Source organism: Durio zibethinus, chromosome 26 (assembly GCF_047325235.1).
Source record: "Durio zibethinus cultivar Kanyao isolate XHJ-2024 chromosome 26, ASM4732523v1, whole genome shotgun sequence".
NCBI lineage: Eukaryota > Viridiplantae > Streptophyta > Magnoliopsida > Malvales > Malvaceae > Durio > Durio zibethinus.
In genome coordinates, this window is record NC_143187.1 from 4,691,758 (window position 1) to 4,712,159 (window position 20,402).

Consider the following 20,402-nt stretch of genomic DNA (forward strand, 5'->3'; position numbering starts at 1 on the left):
CATATTTTTTTCAACTTAAACAATTTTCAATTGCAGCGTTAAACTAACCTAAAAATAATCTTTTTAATCTTAATTATTTTGATTTAAAAGCCAAAGAGTGTAAAACTTACATTGTTATAAATATATCCTTCTTTATTTTTTTAATGATTAATTTCCAAATTTCAATCTTGCCATGCATTATCCATTAAAAAAGAATTATATAAAACAGTTAATCACATCATCGTTTATATTTTTCATTAAAATCATGTTGCGTAATCATGTTGTAATATTTTAATCTCATATCAAAATATTTTGAGAATCTGTTATAATTTATAAGTTGATATTTTAATTCAAATTTATGAGATATATTTTGTGAGATAAAATAGTAAGATCTTTGGATTAAAATAAATAATACGTTACAAATTGAGTACAGCTCTCTATAAATTATATCAGAGCACGAGCCAAAAGAGCTAAGTGCTAAAGTCTATGACAACTATATTTAGAATTCTACGAGAATTAAATATTATACGATGAGATATATGTTTAGAACCTTAACGTTTAATGCGATCTTAATTTTGTGTGTTTTGTGATTTTGTGTATTATCTATTGGACTTAACAGAAACGTTAAACTTTAATGAAAAAATTTATGATTTCTCAATCTTATATGAAAATATTTTAAAAATCTCTTATGATATATAAGTTAATATTTAAATTCATACTTGTAAGAATCCTTTTATTGGATAAAATTATTAAACTTTAATATTAAAATGGATAATATCTCATAAATTGATTAAAATTTTTACACATATTATTATTGAAAAAATTAATTATTTATTACATATTAAATAGTGAATATTTATTTTAATAAACTCATGTATATAATATGTAATAAATGATTTTTTTTCTCAGCAATAAATGATTAATTTTTTACATTGATAAAATTACATTTAAATGAAAGATATATGACCATCATTTCTCTATTCATTAATTGACGTTAGACTTGCAGACACTTTTGAATCAACTCCTACTATAAGTGCTACATGCATTTATCGTTGAATTTAATTTTCAAATACGACGATAGCAGCTCAAGAATGCTATGCATGTCTCGGGCAATTAGCTAGCACTCTTATGTATTTTAATTTTACAGCAAAATAGATATATATTAGTGTAATGCTTCACTTTTATCACATTATATTGTGAGAATCTATTATAATATATAAAATAATTTATATTTATATTTATAAATATTTTTATGAAATAAAATCGTGAAATTTTTTAATCAACATGAATACAAATTTTTACAATTATAATGAAAGTTTCTTCGCTAATTTTGCTTTGATGGTTGAGTGGGACATTGAGAAAGACCCAGTTAAAATGCTCAAGATTAGGAAAAAAAAAAAACGTTACTAACCATTGAGTTCTTAATTGCTTCTGGAAGTAAAAATGACCAAGTTTTCTACATTATATATTATTCTATTATTACACCATAAGTTTGTAAATATAAATAAGTTATAAGATGAGAATTGCTTCTTTGTGGTACTTGGCTGTGAATTATTGAAGATTGTAAAGAAGATGTTAAAGCATTTTCTCCTTGTATTGGTTAGCTGCTATGCTGTTGCAATTTTGGTTCATGCCCAAGATCAAACAGGTTTATTTTTATCTAAATTCTTTGAATAACAAATTCAATTCTCTTTCGCTAACCAAGGAACTTATTAAGGCCTTCCTTTTGTTTCTCGCAGGTTTCATTAGCTTAGACTGTGGGCTACCAGATAATACAACCTATATTGAATCCACAACAGGCATCAACTATATTTCAGATGCAGCTTATATACAAACAGGCATAGGTAAGAGTATCTTACCTGAATTCCAAACAGGACTGCCGCGGCAGACATGGCATCTTAGAAGCTTTCCTAAAGGGGACCGAAATTGTTACAACCTTAGCCTCAGAAAGGGAGATGAATACTTAATCAGAGCGACTTTCGTTTACGGAAACTATGATGAAATGAACAAACCACCCAAATTTGATTTCCACCTTGGGCCTAATTTGTGGACTTCTGTAACAATACAAAATGCATCTGTTGTTATAAGCATGGAAATTATTCATGTCATCCAATCAAATCGTTTGTTTGTTTGTCTAGTGAATACTGGAAATGGGATACCATTCGTATCAGCACTAGAATTAAGGCTCTTGAATAATGCTACCTACAGAACTCAAATAGGATCCCTGCAACTTTTCACAAGGCTTGATGTTTGTTCAACAACTGGTTCAACATTCAGGTACATTCTAAAAACTTTTTGATGTGTAATAAATGAAATTTTAGATATCTTTGCTTAGTTAATGAGCAATAATACCTCAGGTTCAAAGAAGACATTTATGATCGTGAGTGGTGACCTTATAATAGAAATGATTGGACACCAGTTACTACCTCTTATACTGTTACAGCAGGTAGTAATTTGTACCAGCCACCATCTCTTGCCATGAGGACTGCTTGCATACCTGTAAATTCCAGTCAGTCCTTGGTTTTCTCCATTGACCCCAGTTCCGTTCCCAATGCGGAGTTTTACTTATACATGCACTTTGCTGAAGTTCAACAGCTCCAAGCCAACGAATCCAGGAAGTTCAACATCTCTTATAACGGCCAGTTTTGGTTCGGGCCAGTTATTCCTTTTTACTTGGCCTCAACCACCGTTTTCACCCGATCAGCCTTGACTGGTGGAGACTACCAATTTTCAATCTACAGAACTGCAGATTCAACCCTTCCACCCATCCTCAACGCAATTGAGATTTATACCGTAAAATCATTCGTACAATATGAGACAATCGAGACAGAAAGTATTTTCTTTTAAACTCAAAACATATTGGTTTTCACTAGTTTGCTATTTTAATTAGAAAATCAAATTGCATGGTTTTAACTCCAATTGTTATTTATGTATGACATAATAGTTGATGCAATCTCAAATATAAAATCAATATATGGATTGCAAAGAAATTGGCAAGGAGATCCATGTGTTCCTGAAGCATACTCATGGGATGGTCTTAATTGCAGCTACAACGGTTACAATCCACCTAGAATCATATCCTTGTTAGTCTATATATGCCTCTATTTTCTAGTCCGAATATAAATATATATATGTTGATTCAGTCCATATCTTTGATCATAACACTATTTACTCGTGCTGACCATTAAATCAGGAACTTATCCTCAAGCGGCTTGAATGGAGAGATACCGCCTTACATAATCAGTCTCACTCAGTTACAATATCTGTAAGTATATATATCAAGATCGAGATAAACTAGCTACCAAGTTGTTGATTTGTTATAAAGGGAGAAACATAAACTCGATCGATTACTTCTGTGAATATACCAGGGACTTATCAAACAATAGTTTGACTGGACCAGTGCCTGAGTTTCTATCCCAACTGCAAAGCTTGACAGTTCTGTGAGTTACTAGGGATTCAAACTTAAAAATGAAGATTCTTTTATTAAGTTACAGTAAAGGATCATAAATTATATACCCCCGCAGGAACTTAGATGGAAACATGCTTAATGGTACAATTCCATCTGCACTTATTGAAAGGTCGAAAAATGGCTTGCAATTAAGGTATGCTTTCTGTTAAACAATGGACTTAATTATTCTTTCCATGATTTTCCATTATGGTGCTCCAAGCCATTCATCTCATTCTTTTATAGTAAACAATGAAACCAAATAAGAACATGGAGACACAAGTCAGTGGAGTTCACAGGGGAGCAAATATTGAAAAAAATCAAAGATGTAGTTAGATTACGATTGATTGGCCTAAAAAATATAGCTTATGATCATGTTAACCAAGAACTATGTGAGAGATGGGAGTTGAGTACGGACTCATTTGTGGTGTAAAAAGTTTGACAGTATGTAATTGTTGGTTGGTAGCAGTTCTACCGCTTCTTGGATAATGAATAAAAATTACTTATCCCAAAAAAAAAAAAAAAAAAGAAAAGAACATGGAGTCATGTTATTAGGATTGACTGAAACTTGATACCATCGGGAGCCATCATTCGTGCGTGTATAGTTTGTCTTACTCTCTCTGTTGTGAACTGAATTGATGTAGTATTGACGGAAATCCCAACCTTTGTGTGTCACTCCCGTGCCAGAAGAATAAGAAGAAAAACGTTGTTGTTCCAATTGCAGCATCAGTTGCTTCATTTTCTGTACTAATAATTGTATTGGCTACCATATGGAGGCTTCTTAAAAGGAGACAACCACCACTAGGTATGACCTCCATTACAAAAATAGATAAGCTCAGAACATTGAACTGAACTATTTAAATGCCTTTTTTCTTTAAGCTATTCTCAACAGATTTATGCTTATTGAACCTATTATCAGATGGGAATACGGATGATGAATCCAACACATTATTCCAGTCATTGGAGTTAAAGAATAGGCGGTTCAAGTTCTCTGAGGTACAGACGATGACAAACGACTTTAAGAGAGTTCTTGGTACTGGAGGATTTGGAAATGTTTTCTACGGCAACATAGATGACACTGAAGTAGCCGTAAAGATGCTATCTCTATCATCAAGTCAAGGGTACAAGCAGTTTGAAGCTGAGGTATGAGAGCCTAGCATACATAAAAGTTTTATATATGTCATTTATACCCATTTATATCAAACTAATTAAAACTTGTCTTTTTTAATATAGGTCAAAACTCTTTTTAGAGTTCATCATGCAAATTTGACAAGCCTTATTGGGTATTGCAATGAAGGTGCCAATCTGGGGCTAATTTACGAGTACATGGCCAAAGGAAATTTAGCAGAGTTTCTATCAGGTATGTTACAAAGTGCTTCACCTTCCAACTCCTTCAATTTTTAGTTCTAGCAAGAACAAAAATTCTGCAATCTCTGTTTGGACAACTTTCTAGATAAGTTAACACACTTTACATGGAAGAATGCAGATAGAAGTACACGTATACTGAAATGGGAAGAAAGAGTACGAATAGCACTGGAAGCAGGGCAAGGTTAATGCGTTTGCTTTATTTAGTTTTCCATTTTATTAATTTGTGACTTCAAGTTAACCAAACACAAAAAACTGAAAAATATTAATGTAGGACTTGAGTATTTACACGAAGGTTGCAGACCACCAATAATCCACAGAGATGTGAAATCTTCAAACATCTTATTAAACGAAGACTTCCAAGCCAAACTAGCAGATTTCGGGCTGTCAAAGACATTTCCAATCGAAGGTGGAAGTCATATATCAGCATCGGTTGCTGGTACTACTGGCTACCTTGATCCCGAGTAAGTACGTCTTATTGCTTGTAAAATTCAACACTATATAGTTGTAATGATCTTACTAAGTTTCATGTTTCTTATGCAGGTATCGCACATCATTCATTTTAACCAAAAAAAGTGATGTTTATAGCTTTGGGGTTGTTCTTTTGGAGATCATAACAGGTAAACCAGCTGTGATTAATGCACAAACCAACAATGTGAGAACTCACATAAGTAAATGGGTTAGCTCCATTCTGTCTAGAGGTGATATCAGAAGTATTGTTGATCAAAGATTAGATGGAGATTTTGATGTTAATTCTGCGTGGAAAGCCGTAGAAGTAGCAATGCTTTGTGTGTCTCACAATTCAACAAGAAGGCCAACCATGAACGAGGTGGTGCTGGAACTAAGCCAATGTTTGTCTGCGGAAAGAGCCAGGACAACGGGAGAGCACGGAAATAAATCAAAAAACCCAGTTGACATGATGACCATGAGTTTAAGCACTGAAATTGGTCCTGTACCGAGGTAATCATTCAAAGTCATGGGAATAGACGTAATGATCATGAATCTAGATTCTTGAATAAGATCGATTAATTCCTAGAAAGGTAGCTTAAATTTTATCAGTCAGAGTCGACTGAGAGTATTATTGTACGAGAAAGGTATTGTATAAAATTCGATATATATTTTGTGTATGATTTTAAAGACTTAATGTTCTGGATAACAATTGCAATTCTCTTTTCATATATGACAAAGGATTCAGGCGTATTAATGTTGGGATTCAAGGAGTGCTGTATGTGACATTTTAAGCTTATTTTTGTGATACCACAAACAAAAGGCAGATTAAAGCTGTTTATCTTCCTTTTGGACGGCTTTCTATGGGTTGCTTTTCTTTTTCGATTCTGGGCATACTTTTCTGAGGAATTGGCTTCCATATCATTCTTTCCTTATCTTTTCAACAAGCCATCTTTCCCAATTCCTATTTGGATTAAGGGGATACCTTCCGCTTCTTGCTTACTAGTTATTTGGATTTTTTTTGTAGCTGGTTAAATTGGATGATTTATCGGAAAACTTTGTTTGAGGGTGTAAAATGCAAAGCGTGTCATAGAATGCCAGAGGTACCTATAGTAGTATGAAAGTTCAATTTGTGAGGTGGCTGTTAAAGGTATATACATTAACTGGTTTTCTTGCAGGATACTAGATTGATGGCTTGTGATTTCAGATAATTGAGAAGTTTTGGTCCTATGGTAATTTTGATTAGCGTTCTGACATTATGGATTAATGTTTTTTGAATACAATTCTATGAGGTGATTAAGGAAAGATGTATTGCAATCTTGGATTGATGGTTGGATCTTGATTTTAGGTATTGCCTTGTGAATATGAATGTTTCGAGTGGACAGGATGAAAAGAAACTGTTATGGGAAGTATTTTATCCATAAGGGCCCGGAGCTTTGGTACTTCATAAGGTTTGGTTGATTTTATATTTATGGAGAGCGTTAATTTTGGAAGTTGATTGGGTTTGCTAATTTTGAAGACAGCTTTTTAAGTGAAAAATGATTTTCTTGGAGTTCCTGAAATAGGATGAAGAATTTTGATTATCATGACAGAAAATGATTTATTTTACGGGATTTGACTGACGCTTTTGATTTCAAGATCACTAGGAAGAACCATTCTTTTTCCTTAAAAAAAAAAGTACTAAAAACATTTTGAAAAATCAAAGGCTTCATTATTAACATTATTATATTTGCATACAAATTTTTTCTCTTGTATCTTCATTAAGTATATTATTAATTATTTATTAGTAAAGTATAATCTTGATTAACGGTTGGCATGCATCAAATTAGTCCACCGAAGATATATAACAAACTTAGGCAACTAGGATTAATTAAGTAATTCATTTTATATGTTAAGTTGGATGAACTTGCTCTAAACCTACCTATACATTGGGTTTTAATATCTTTCTTTGATCATACAGTCCATGTGTAGAATTTATTTATCCAACAACAGAAATTTCCATCGAAGCAAATAAAAATAGGTATAATTTTAAAATAAGTTTGAAAAGCATAGTTATCCTTTGTACTTCAAAGTCATCAAGGACAACTCTGGCGACAAAGACAGGTCTAATTAATTAATTTTCTACTTAAGTTTTACACGAGAAATAAGTATTCATTGCTTAATTATAAAAAAAAAAAAAAAAGTATACATTCCTTGTCAATAATTTTTTCTATTATTAATTTATCAAAAAATAAATGCTTGTAAATAATCTAAATTAACGCTTATATGATTCTCACACACAAAAAACAATTAGATACATCATTTTTCTTATCTCTCCAAATTCAAATTCCAAATTCCAATAACAAGAGATATTATTGAAATTAAGAATATTATTACTTTATAATTTTTTTGGTTAAAAATATCACAGTTTGAAAATTAAATAAAATTATAAATATTGAAATTTTGATCTTAAATAATATTATTTTTTTAAAAATGATTTCATAAACTAATTTAATTAACTTACAATTTCAATTTTCAATGTTTTCGCCGTTAGCAAATTATTTTTATGGGAAAAGATATCTTATTATATATATATATATATATATATATATAGATGACATTTCAAGTTTCAACTATATTAGAAGTTCAGCAAATTCCGCGTCGTTTAACCATATTATTGATAAAATTAATTAAAGTATAAATTAAACGAAGTCTTCCCTTAAAGTCCGCCCCACTAGCAAGTCAGCTGAGAACCTTCAAGTGTCAAAGGCCATGTCTGTCACGTTTTGGTCAAAAATTTCACTCTATTGACTTGCAACAACCATACAACGGATCAATTCACGCAGCTAGCATTAGTTTAATTAAATTTTTACAGCAAACGCACGTATAGCATACAGAATTACCCACCAAGGCTTAGCCTCGTTAGTAGAAATGCACCAGATTTAAAAATAAACATTTTAATGCTTAAATTGCTCTCGGAAGAATAATTGACCAAGTTTCATTCATATTTTATTTCAATGAACACTACTTTGCCTGTAAATATGAAATTTATGTAAGTTATAAGATTTGATCAATTGCTTCTTTGTCCTCTAAAGACAGTAATGGAGGTGTTAAAGCATGTCTCCCTTGCATTGATCATTAGCAGCATTGCTTTTGCAGTTTTGGTTCCTGCCCAGCTTGATCAATCGGGTTCAGTTATCTAATCTTTCAATCAGAATTTCTATTCTGATCTTCACTAACCAGGGAAGAACTAAGATCTTGCATTGTTTCTCTCTCAGGTTTCATTAGCTTAGATTGTGGGCTACCAGCAGATTCGAGCTATACTGAAGCCACAACAGGCATTGATTATATTTCAGATGCAGCTTATATCGAAACTGGCATTGGTAAGAGTGTCTTACCTGAATTCCAAACAGGAAAGCAGCAGCAGACATGGAATGTTAGAAGCTTTCCTGAAGGGGACCGAAATTGCTACAACCTTAACCTCACAAAGGGCGACCAGTATTTAATCAGAGCTAGTTTCATGTATGGAAACTATGATGAATTAAATAAAGTGCCACAATTTGATCTGCATTTAGGTCCCAATTTGTGGGGTACTGTATCATTGCAAAATAATGCTTCCACTGCTATAACTATGGACATAATTTATGTCCTACAAGAAAATCATTTGCATGTTTGTCTGGTGAATACCGGTAATGGGATACCATTCATATCGGCATTAAAGTTGAGGCTTTTGAACAATACTACCTACAGAACTGAAACTGGATCCCTACAGCTCTTCACAAGGTATGATGTTGGTTCAGCAACGGGAACACTCAGGTAAGTTATTCTGATCAGCTTTCAACTTACTAAAACCTTTTGATAAATAGAATTATAATTTTTAGACTCCTTTGCTTAGTTCCTGAGTAATGCAACAGGTTTAAAGAAGATGCTTATGATCGTATCTGGAGGCCTTATAAAAGAAACGATTGGACACAAATAAGTACATCTTCTACAGTCGGTTCTGCAGACGACAACTACCAACCACCATCACTTGCTATGAGGACTGCAGGCACACCAATAAATGCTAGCCACTCCTTGGATTTCTTCATTGACTCCAGCTCTCTTCCAGGTGCTCAGTTTTACTTGTACATGCACTTTGCTGAAGTTGAAAGGCTCCTGGCTAATGAGTCCAGATCCTTTAACATCTCTTATAATGGCAAGTACTGGTATGGACCTTTTAGTCGTACTTACTTGTCCTCAACGACTCTGTATACTCAATCAGCTTTGACTGGTGGACGGTACCAATTCTCAATCTACAAAACTGCTGATTCAACCCATCCACCTATCCTTAACGCAATTGAGGTTTATACGGTAAAAGAATTCTTACAATCTGAGACAATCCAAAAAGAAGGTATTCTCCTTAGAACTCTGAATATATGGTTTCACCAGCTAGCTGCCTGTCTCCACAATCAATATGCAGGCCTTTAAGTCATAATCTGATACATTTCTGAAACAAATAGTTGATGCAATCTCAAATATAAAATCAATTTGTGGATTGAAAAGAAACTGGCAAGGAGATCCATGTGCTCCTCAAGCATACTCCTGGGAAGGGCTTAATTGCAGCTATGATGGTTACAATCCACCTAAAATCATATCTTTGTAAGTTTTTGCCCCCCCACCCCCAATGTTCTAGCTATCAATATCTTCCTTCAGTTCAACATCTTTGCTAACGGTTCTATTTAACATTAAATCAGAAACTTATCCTCAAGCGGATTGACTGGAAAGATACCTCCTTACTTCGCCAATCTCACTCAGTTACAATATTTGTAAGTATATTAAGATCACAATAACTAAATGTCTAAAAGGTCACGAATCTATTTGTTGGAAAAACATTAGCTTAACTGTTACTCTGAAATGTCAGGGACTTATCCAATAATAGTTTGAATGGAGCAGTGCCTGAGTTTCTATCTCGATTGCAATCCTTGACAGTGCTGTAAGAAACTAGGATTGAGACTCCATAAACATTTCTTTGTAAGATAAGTTGAGGATCATTACTGCTATATTTTGCAGAAACTTGCAAGGAAACAAGCTGAATGGTAAAGTTCCAACTGAACTTGTTGAAAGGTCAAAGAATGGATTGCTATTGAGGTATGCTCTCTGTTCAGAAACTGGACCTAGTGTTCCCATGATTTGCCATTATGGTACTCTAAACCATTGATCACAATGTTTCTTTGTAAACAATGAAGCCAAATAACATGGGGGCTAAATACTTAGGATTGACTTGAACTTGATGTCACATGACAATCCTTACTGTTTGGGTATTCCAAGTCTTAGCCTTTATATAAGAAATGAATTCTTTTAATTTAAAATTACAAAAATATTATGACACTTAATATAAAGTAGTAAATTATGCGTTTAGGTTTGTAACCTTTATATAAAAATAAAAGGTACACATTTACATGTTTAGAGATTAATTAGAAAATATATCAATAATTATGTCTTCTGTTGATAAAGTATTGGTTTTTTAATTTCAGTAATGAATTTTAAGTAACTTAAGTACCAAAAAAGTTTAGAAAATATAAACAAAAGTTAATATGTAATTAAATTCAGTATCTAAGTTTGAAAAGTATCAATATGTACTCTTGACTTAACAGTTAGCACTGGGTTGGTCTTTTAATTTAAATATTAAAATAACATAAAAGAACAATTATTTAAAATCAAAATTTGTATTTTGTTTCATAAGGAGATATATATATATAAATGACAGCGAGTAGAATACTTGCTAATTTTAAGGTACTTGAATTAGAAAAAATTTAGATAAAGTTTTTGTAAGTGAAATTTGTGATTTTTTTTTAATATTTCATAACAAATTTAATAAAAATTTCAAACTAATAAACTGATAAAATTCAATGTGAAAATTAATAGTATATAAAAACATATTAAAAATATCATTTATAATTTAAATTTGATAAATACTTATTAAACTATAAAAAAAATTTTAAAATTTTTTACTAAAAATACCTATTTGAAAAATATATTAAATTTAAAATTAAATTTTTAAAAAATTTTACATATTTGATTTATGTAATAAGATTTTTTAATTTATTAGTTCTGATTTTCTATTTTTATTTTTATTTAATATTCTTTAATAAAAAATTTCACTTAAAAAAATTCATCTAAATCTTTTGTACTTGAATCCAAGCCTGATGACACTTTAACTACTCATAATTACATCTTGAACTTGACTAAATATTAATACCAAATATCTAAACCTGATTACAGGATATCTGCAAAGAATATAAACTTTGAGTATTTGATTGTAAATAACATGAATATCCGTTATTAGATTTGAACCTAAATCCATAGTAAAATAAAAAAAAAAATTAACATTAATTTCAATGTATATTATTGAGTAAAATTAAGTTAACAAATTAAAATTAAAAATCATATTTAGACAATTTATGAATTTTAGTATGTATTAAATTAATTATAAGTATATAAGCATAAAAATTTAAAACAAATATTTAATATTAAAATATCATTATTTATAGTCGGATTTAGACCGTGGGTATCCAAAAACAAGTATCCAATTAAACCCATGATGGGTAGTACTTTTACTATCTAAACTTGATTATATGTTATCCTATTACTGTTTAATTGAATGGGATAGTGTAAGTAACCTACTATATAAAATATATATATATATATATATTTATATAATACCCATTGTCATCTCTATACGAGGATCAAACATAAAACTACATGAAAAATAACGATTTTCCATTCCATAAGTCCATCCTCAAATGTTAAAAAGATTTGAATATGAAGCCTCTATTGGAGTCTTTTATCTTAACAATTGAAATTATTAGAAATTGTTTGTCATAATTAAAACACTTAGCTAATTTTAAACAAAATGTTTCCAACCGGCGTTATTCACTATTTAGACTTTAAGATTTTTATTTAGAGGATTGAGTTGAAGTTTTAATATGTGAAGAGTAAAACTATGCAATGAGAAATAATTACTTCCCATTATATAATATTTATCATCTAATATTTAAAATCTAACATCTAACATAAAACAAAAATTATCTACATGACTTAGCACGATGACATGTGTACTTGAAAAAATTTGAGGTGAACGAGGTATTTAGATACTGTAATTTAAAGTTAAGAATTTTTAGTTAGGTTTGCATTTTTTTTTTTTTTTTGATAATTATTAGTTTTGGGTTAATTTAATTTATTTATATTTATTTAAGATATTTATTTGAATATTTTTATATTGATCTTATATGAAAATAGTTTTAATATAAGATCATTATAATTATATATGTTTGTCATTTTTTTTAGTATTTTGATAGTTTTTCTTTAAATCTTATCATTATTAATTATATCTAATTGATATATGTAATACCACCAAGGTGCTAAAGTACCAAGAAATATTCTAAACCTATCTCACCAAAATAACTCTTTTTGTTTAATAAAGAAAAAGATACAGTGTATCTTTTTTCTTCTTCCTAGTGAATCTAAACCATTGTTGACCGAAGATTGCAAGAGATTTTGACATTACTTCTATGAAGAAAGCCATTAATGAAATGACAATGGCTTGTGTATCTCCAAATTCGATGAAAAAGCTAACCATGAATTATGCTTCAACTTAATTAAACGAGTGTTTGTCGACCTAGATTGATAGGAACCACAATATTCGTCTGGCGCCAACTGAAGTAATTCCTTTAACTAGGTGATTATATATGCAAAATCAATTGGTATAGAAAGGGTCAATTAGACATGTTTTTATCATCTATACGTTTTAATGCTTTGCCACACGTTCAGTGGATTTGAGGCGTTTTTATAAAGATTATGTACTCTTGGACTATGTAAAAGTTTGAATACTTAGTCTTGTATTATTTTATTGAATATTATGTCATGCCCATTTTGAGTATGTAGGAGATTCCTGACAATTTGGTCTGTTTGCAATAGAATTTTAACATTTCAACTCACGTTCTCTTTTTTTTTTTTTTTTTGAATTTATTTCAACTGACATTCAAGTTCTGCAGAGGAAACAAAATTCGAAATAATTTCAAATCATCCCTGGTATCTGGATATATAGGCAAGCCTTTTCTTAAGTTTTGTGATTTTGAATTAAGTTCCTTTTTTTTCTTTTTTTGGTAAGTTTAAGCAAAATGCTATATTATTTGAAATCATCTTGTTAGATAGATTTTTTTTTAATTTCCTTTTATTCATGTTCAAAACATGCACAAGTTAGAAGTAGCAATCGATTTTCACTGTTTAAAAGTTGAGACATTTCACATCGTATTGCACCAGACTAAATTATTTGCCTAAAACTAGGCCATATCAAGTACTTGTTCAACTCTTGGAAATTCCAACTGTTCTTGAACTTTTCCATATGTCATCAGCAGATGTTTTACAAATTGTTGTTTAACATTAATTAATTATCACACAAGTCTAAATATTTCCTTTAATTTTTAAATATGGTAACAATATACCAAGACACGAATGGGAGGGTGCACTTTACATCGCGCATAATGAACAAGTCGTTCTTAAACAAAGACTTCTCACAAGCCTACCTTCGAAAAATACAACTAATTGCTAAGACCTTTTACTCGGTACACTGTAAATTCTTGTTTAATCTCTGGTCATGTTTGTCTGTGTACCAATTCCACGTTTAATAGATAAATCTAACTTTCAACAGTACCACAGAAAAGGAAGGCCTGACAAAAATATGTTGTAAAATGTATACTACTTTCATGTTTAAAATATCTACAATTGACCAAGTTTTTTTGTACCAGTGTCTCTTTCCAATGTGGTACTTGGTTCTTATGTAGTGTCTGAGTTATAGGATACTTCTTTGCACTCAATAGTGAGAAACTGGAGAGTCAAATGAGGATGAGAAGTCATTTCCTATTGTTTAGCATCTTTGTTCTGCAGGCACTTGTGATTCATGCACAGAATCAATCAGGTTTGGCTATCTAAGTCTCTGGACATATATAGAACAATTCCAATTTTCTTTAACTAACAGAAACAACTAAGTTTCTCCACATGTTTCTATCCAGGGTTCATTAGCTTAGATTGTGGGTGGCCAGAAGATTTAGGCTACAACGAAACCATAAAAGGTATAACTTATACTCCAGATGCACCATACATCCAAACTGGCAAAAGCCATAAGATATCTGAATTCAATTCTGGCAAGCAGCAACAGTTACTGGAGTATCTTAGAAGTTTTTCGGAAGGAGACAGAAACTGTTACATGCTAAACCTCACAAAGGGTGACAAATATTTAATCAGAACAACTTTCATGTATGGAAACTATGATGGAAAAAATAAGGTACCAGAATTTGATCTACATTTAGGAACTAATTTCTGGGCCACAATTGTATTTCAAAATGCATCTACTGTTATAGTCAAGGAATTCATTCATGTTCTTCAATCGAATTATTTGCATGTCTGTCTTGTGAACACTGAGAAAGGGATACCTATCATATCAGCACTAGAGTTCAGGCTTGTGAAAAACACGACATACAACACTCAGTCCGAAAAAGAATCACTGGAACTTTTCTTCAGGAATGATTTTGGTTCAACATCCAATTCAACAGTCAGGCAAGTTGTTCACTCAAAATTTTGGTAAATATAAATGAAGAGAAGATTTTTGATGCTTCTCTCTTAATTATTGAGCGAAATTTGCCTCAGGTTTCCAGAAGATGTTTATGATCGTATCTGGACGCCTTACCAAAGAATTGATTTGGGACAAATAAATACCTCTTCTCCCGTTACGCCTAACAGCGACTATGATCCACCATCGCTTGCCATGAGGACTGCCAGCACACCAGCCAACGCTGGTCAACCCTTGAATTTTTCCGTCCAAGATTCTGATTCCAATTCCCAATTTTATTTTTACATGCACGTTGCAGAACTTGAAGAGCTCCAAGCTAACCAGTCCAGAGAGTTCATCATCTATCTCAATGAAGCGCTTTGGTTTGGACCTTTTAGTCCTACAAATTTGCGGGCAGACACTATAACAAGCACACAACCGGGACCGAGAGAAGGAGGCCAGTTTTCAATGGTAAAAACCGAAAGATCAACCCATCCGCCCATCCTGAATGCCTTTGAGGCTTATGAAGTAAAGGAGCTCCTACAGCCACAAACTGTTGAAAAAGAGGGTATGCACTCTAAAACTAATGACAGAGATTCTCTTCATACCTATCATTCTGCTAGTATAACTCCTGTTCTCACATATATATGATAGTTGATGCGATGATGAATATAAAATCAATGTATGGATTGATTAGAAACTGGCAAGGTGATCCTTGTGCTCCAAAGGAATACTTATGGGAAGGTCTTAATTGCAGCTATAATGATTCAAATCAACCTACGATCATATCTTTGTAAGTCTGTGCTTTAGAGTTGAAGTTAGCTACAAATTTTTATTCAAATAACTTCATTATTATTATTAGTAAAACTATTATTTATTAAATCAGGAATTTGTCCTCAAGCGGTTTGACCGGAGAGATTCCCTTAAATATCGTCAATCTCACTCAATTACAATATCTGTAAGTGTCGATCTCCATCTCATATGAAGTAACCAGTTATCATCCTATATAACGATGATGGAGGAGAAATATAAGCTTAACTAATTCTGCTACAATATTAGGGACTTATCAGACAATTATTTGAAAGGAGCAGTGCCCGAATTTTTAACTCAACTGCAATCTTTGATCATCCTGTAAGTTACTTGGAATTTAGACTTAAAAATTATAAATTTTGAATAAGGAGTTAAAGAACGTTCTTCTCTACCTTTGCAGAAACTTGAAAAGAAACGGACTAAATGGTTCAGTTCCAGCAGGACTCATTGAAAAGTCAAACAGCGGTTTGCTACAATTAAAGTATATATGAATTCCTTTCCATGATCTATGATTTTGAATAGCAATTTCCTTGTGTTCATTTTAATCTCCTCTTTAGCAAACATCAAAACAAATTTATAGCTAGTAGTCCTTTCATCCAAGTCTTACTTTTTCTGTTTGTCAACTGAATTGATTAAGTGTGGACGAAAATCAAATTCCTTGTACATGGAAATCATGCATGACAACGAAGTCGAAGAATAACAGTACCGTAGTGGTTCCGTTATTAGCATCAGTTGCTTCAGTGCTTTTTCTCCTCATCATAATTGGTTCAGCTGTCTTATGGACGTGGTCTAAAGGGACAAAACCATCAGGTAGGACAAATCTTACAAAATATATGTACTTAAGTAACATAAAAATGAACCTTTTCGTGCTATTGTGAAAGATTTTCTCAACAGTTATATGCTTATTGAACGTGCTTTAATGTTGTCAGCAGTAGACGAAATGATTGTGGACTCTAGAAGACCATACCAGAATGAGTTAAAGAATCGACAATTTACATACTCTGAGGTCCAAAGGATCACAAACAATTTTGCGAGAGTTATTGGGAAAGGAGGATTTGGAACAGTTTACCACGGTTGCTTGGGTGATACTGAAGTAGCAGTTAAGATGTTATCAAAATCATCTAGTCAAGGGTATAAGCAGTTTGAAGCTGAGGTATGAGAGCCATGACCCATGAGTACTAATACTAAGGTTTGACCTCATTGATACATATATATAAACTAATTAAAATTTGGGTTTTAATTTATCATTATATATATATATATATAGGTGGAGATTCTTTTGAGAGTTCATCATAGAAATTTCACTACCCTTATTGGTTATTGCGATGATGGCACCAACACGGGGCTAATCTATGAGTACATGGCCAAAGGAAACTTATCAGAGTATCTCTCAGGTTTGAACATTAAACACTTACCACGCTATTTTCAGTAATTCGTTGGATTTGATGTATTGTATACGTTTAATTTCTTTACTTCAAATTAAAGGAAAAAAAAAAAAGGGAGGATTGATTAACTCATAACTTCCTATGAATTCAGATAAAAGTAACGGTGTCTTAAATTGGGAAGGAAGACTTGGAATAGCGCTGGAGGCAGCACAAGGTTAGTATTAGTTCACCTATAATAATTTCTGCATTTTTTTTTTTTGGTTTATTTCACTAATTAAGTAATACAAAAAAAAAAAAATGAAAATGCAGGACTGGAGTATTTACACTGTGGTTGCAAACCACCCATAATCCACCGAGATGTAAAGTCTAGCAACATATTATTAACTGAAAACTTGCAAGCTAAACTATCTGATTTCGGGCTATCCAGAAGTTTCGAAGGTGTCTCTCATGTATCCACCGTCGTAGCGGGTACCCCTGGATACCTTGACCCTGAGTAAGTACATCTTGTCTTGAGATGATCGTTTCTGATCTCTTTTCCACCTTATCTGACTGCTGCAAATTTGTTGGTTTCCACGCTTGGTAATGCAGGTATTCTACATCAAACAGGTTGACTGAGAAAAGTGATGTTTATAGCTTTGGGGTAGTTCTTTTGGAAATCATCACAAACCGGCCAGTGTTTGCAAGAAATATGGATGAGCCTGCTCACATAAGTCATTGGGTTGGTTCCATGTTATCCAATGGGGACATCCAAAACATTGTGGATTCAAGATTGCAAGGAGATTTTGAGATAAATTCTGTACGGAAAGCGATAGATGTGGCAATGGCTTGTTTATCTCCAGCTTCCACTGGAAGGCCAACAATGAATAATGTGGTGACGGAATTGAGCGAGTGTTTGCTAGGGGAGATAAATAGGACAAGGGGAGTGAATGTAGATGAATCACCAGAATCAATTGCCATGGCATCCTTGAATTTTGATTCTGATATAACTCTACCAAGGTAATTTGGACCGGAAAGCTTTGTACATTATTAACAATTATTAAGTTTTTTTTTTAAAAAAATAAACATAAACAAAAAAAAGAAAAGAAAAGGCGTGATTAATTTTCTTTTTCTTCGAATGATACGACGATGTTACGTGGGCTTCTCCATGTTAGGATATACCTATGAGTTAATTAATTATGACCTCTTCAACTAGAACAAATCAAATCTATTTAATCTTAATTAATTTTTAAAAAATAAATATAAAAAATTAACCTATTGATGATCACACCATTCTTCTAAAAGAATTACTAACCCAAGATGTAATTTTTTTTAAAACAATAATTGAATACTATAAATAAAAAAATCAACTACAATAAAAGCTAAACTTGTTAAGTGTATGTAAAGAACCAAAAATTATTTTTATTTAAAAATATTCTCTTTTTTATTAAAAATAATTTTTATATTTATCAATATATTAAAAATATAACTGCGTATATAAATATTAACAATATGTGCCCAAAGTTATAAGAGACATATATATATCTCACTTGGGCTTTGAGTTCAAAAAAAAAAAAAATGAAATGGCCCAAATGAAATAAGCTCCTGGCGGCTGGGTCGAAATTGGATAGATATTTTTTAAGTACAAAACCTTTCGTTTTTTTTTTTCCTAATTCATTTCTTCCGCCTTACAAAAAAAAAAAAAAAAAAAACAAACAAACAAACAATCGGTCTTCTTCAAAATCCCAAATTTCGGCCGACATCACCGTTGTCGCCGTCGTACCTCGTCGCCGGTCACGGTTGATTGGCGCTTAAAATTCCGTTAAAAAATTTTCTCGACTCCTTTTTCCCCCATCTTTTTGTTTCCGGTATCAGTTTTCCATAAATCATGCTAGAGTTTCCTAGATCTGAACTCTAGGTCAGCGGCTTCTCACTCTTTTTCCGTCGTTTTCCACCGTCATCCTTCCGAAATTTTAATATATTTTTAACCTCTTTTTCTTCTTTCTTTTAGTAATAAATTATATATTTGTGTTATAGAATTAACATCAAAACAAAAGGATACTTTACATGTTGAAAGGTTAGGAAAATATAATAATAGTTAATATGAAATTAATTTTGATATTTAACTTTGGAAAAAAATTCCACAAGAAATGAATTCTTTTAATTTAGAATTACAAAAATATTATGACGCTTAATATAAAGTAGTAAATTATGCGTTTAGGTTTGTAACCTTTATATAAAAATAAAAGGTACACATTTACATGTTTAGAGATTAATTATTAGAAAATATATCAATAATTATGTCTTCTGTTGATAAAGTATTGGTTTTTTAATTTCAGTAATGAATTTTAAGTAACTTAAGTATCAAAAAAGTTTAGAAAATATAAACAAAAGTTAGTATGTAATTAAACTCAGTATCTAAGTTTGAAAAGTATCAACATGTACTCTTGACTCAGCAGTTAGCACTGGATTGGTCTTTTAATTTAAATATTAAAATAATATAAAAGAATAATTATTTAAAATCAAAATTTGTATTTTGTTTCATAAGAAGATATATATAAATGACAGCGAGTAGAATACTTGCTAGTTTTAAGGTGCTTGAATTATAAAAAATTTAGATAAAGTTTTTGTAAGTGAAGTTTGTGAATTTTTTTTAATATTTAATAACAAATTTAATAAAAACTTCAAATTAATAAATTGATAAAATTTAATGTGAAAATTAATAGTATATAAAAACATATTAAAAATATCATTTATAATTTAAATTTGATAAATATTTATTAAATTATAAAAAAATTTTAAAATTTTATACTAAAAATACCTATTTGAAAAATATATTAAATTTAAAATTAAATTTTTAAAAAATTTTACATATTTGATTTATGTATTGTAGATATCGATTTTATCCGGGTTTACTGTTTTAATTTTAATAATAATAATAATAATTATTATTATTATTATTATATAAATATATATACAAAAACAATAATAAAAAAGCAAAACAAAAAAAATAAAAAAATAAAAAACAGAAAGTAGGGTGGTTGGCGCTATTGCCACCCCCGACCAGCCACCCTACAGCCCCCTGTCAGCTCCCTAACGCCCCCTGACCAGCTCCCTTTCAACCCACCTACAGTCACCCTACACCCACCTAGATCCCCCTAATTAAAGCCCTTTAAAATCTCCAGTCATTTCCTCTTCAAGCTAGCTGGAAGGCTCTTTGAAAAAAAAAAAATACCCGTTCAACCTACTTTCTGAAAAACCCTCGAGCTCAGATGAACCTCCCCTCAAAACACTCTCAACAACTCCAAACATCACCCCAAACAAATACCCAAACCAAAGAAAACAAACGAAAAAAAACAACATAGTTCTCGCTTACGGCGAGGAACCATAAGCGCCGAGCAAACCCTGTAAAAACCAAAAAAAAAAAGTC

The 20,402-nt window shown here is 31.6% G+C and overlaps 1 protein-coding gene and 1 pseudogene across 1 annotated transcript; both read left to right on the forward strand.

Moving 5' to 3' along the window:
- The first annotated feature begins 1,545 nt into the window (after nt 1-1,545).
- On the forward strand, nt 1,546-5,823 carry LOC149511245 (LRR receptor-like serine/threonine-protein kinase IOS1; annotated as a pseudogene).
- A 2,122-nt stretch (nt 5,824-7,945) lies between these two features.
- LOC111274150 (LRR receptor-like serine/threonine-protein kinase IOS1) lies at nt 7,946-17,996 on the forward strand. Its single transcript, XM_089755126.1, has 25 exons — nt 7,946-8,404; nt 8,494-9,031; nt 9,130-9,605; nt 9,715-9,853; nt 9,949-10,020; nt 10,116-10,187; nt 10,265-10,395; nt 13,025-13,053; nt 13,139-13,156; nt 13,365-13,399; nt 13,517-13,625; nt 13,885-13,946; nt 14,074-14,171; nt 14,266-14,809; nt 14,900-15,369; nt 15,456-15,594; nt 15,688-15,759; nt 15,861-15,932; nt 16,012-16,092; nt 16,249-16,421; nt 16,541-16,764; nt 16,879-17,005; nt 17,148-17,210; nt 17,306-17,489; nt 17,585-17,996. The coding sequence occupies exons 1-25, from the start codon at nt 8,317-8,319 to the stop codon at nt 17,994-17,996; spliced, it is 4,428 nt and encodes a 1,475-aa protein (XP_089611252.1). The 5' UTR covers nt 7,946-8,316.
- The last annotated feature ends 2,406 nt before the right edge of the window (nt 17,997-20,402 follow it).

Excerpts from the sequence above, each read along its gene's own strand:
- LOC111274150 (XM_089755126.1), top strand. The coding sequence starts at position 8,317 with ATGGAGGTGTTAAAGCATGTCTCCCTTGCATTGATCATTAGCAGCATT. Across the intron at positions 13,947-14,073 it reads ACAAAAATATGTTGTAAAAT|TGAGAAACTGGAGAGTCAAA; the intron begins GTATACTACTTT and ends TGCACTCAATAG. Across the intron at positions 14,810-14,899 it reads ACATCCAATTCAACAGTCAG|GTTTCCAGAAGATGTTTATG; the intron begins GCAAGTTGTTCA and ends AATTTGCCTCAG.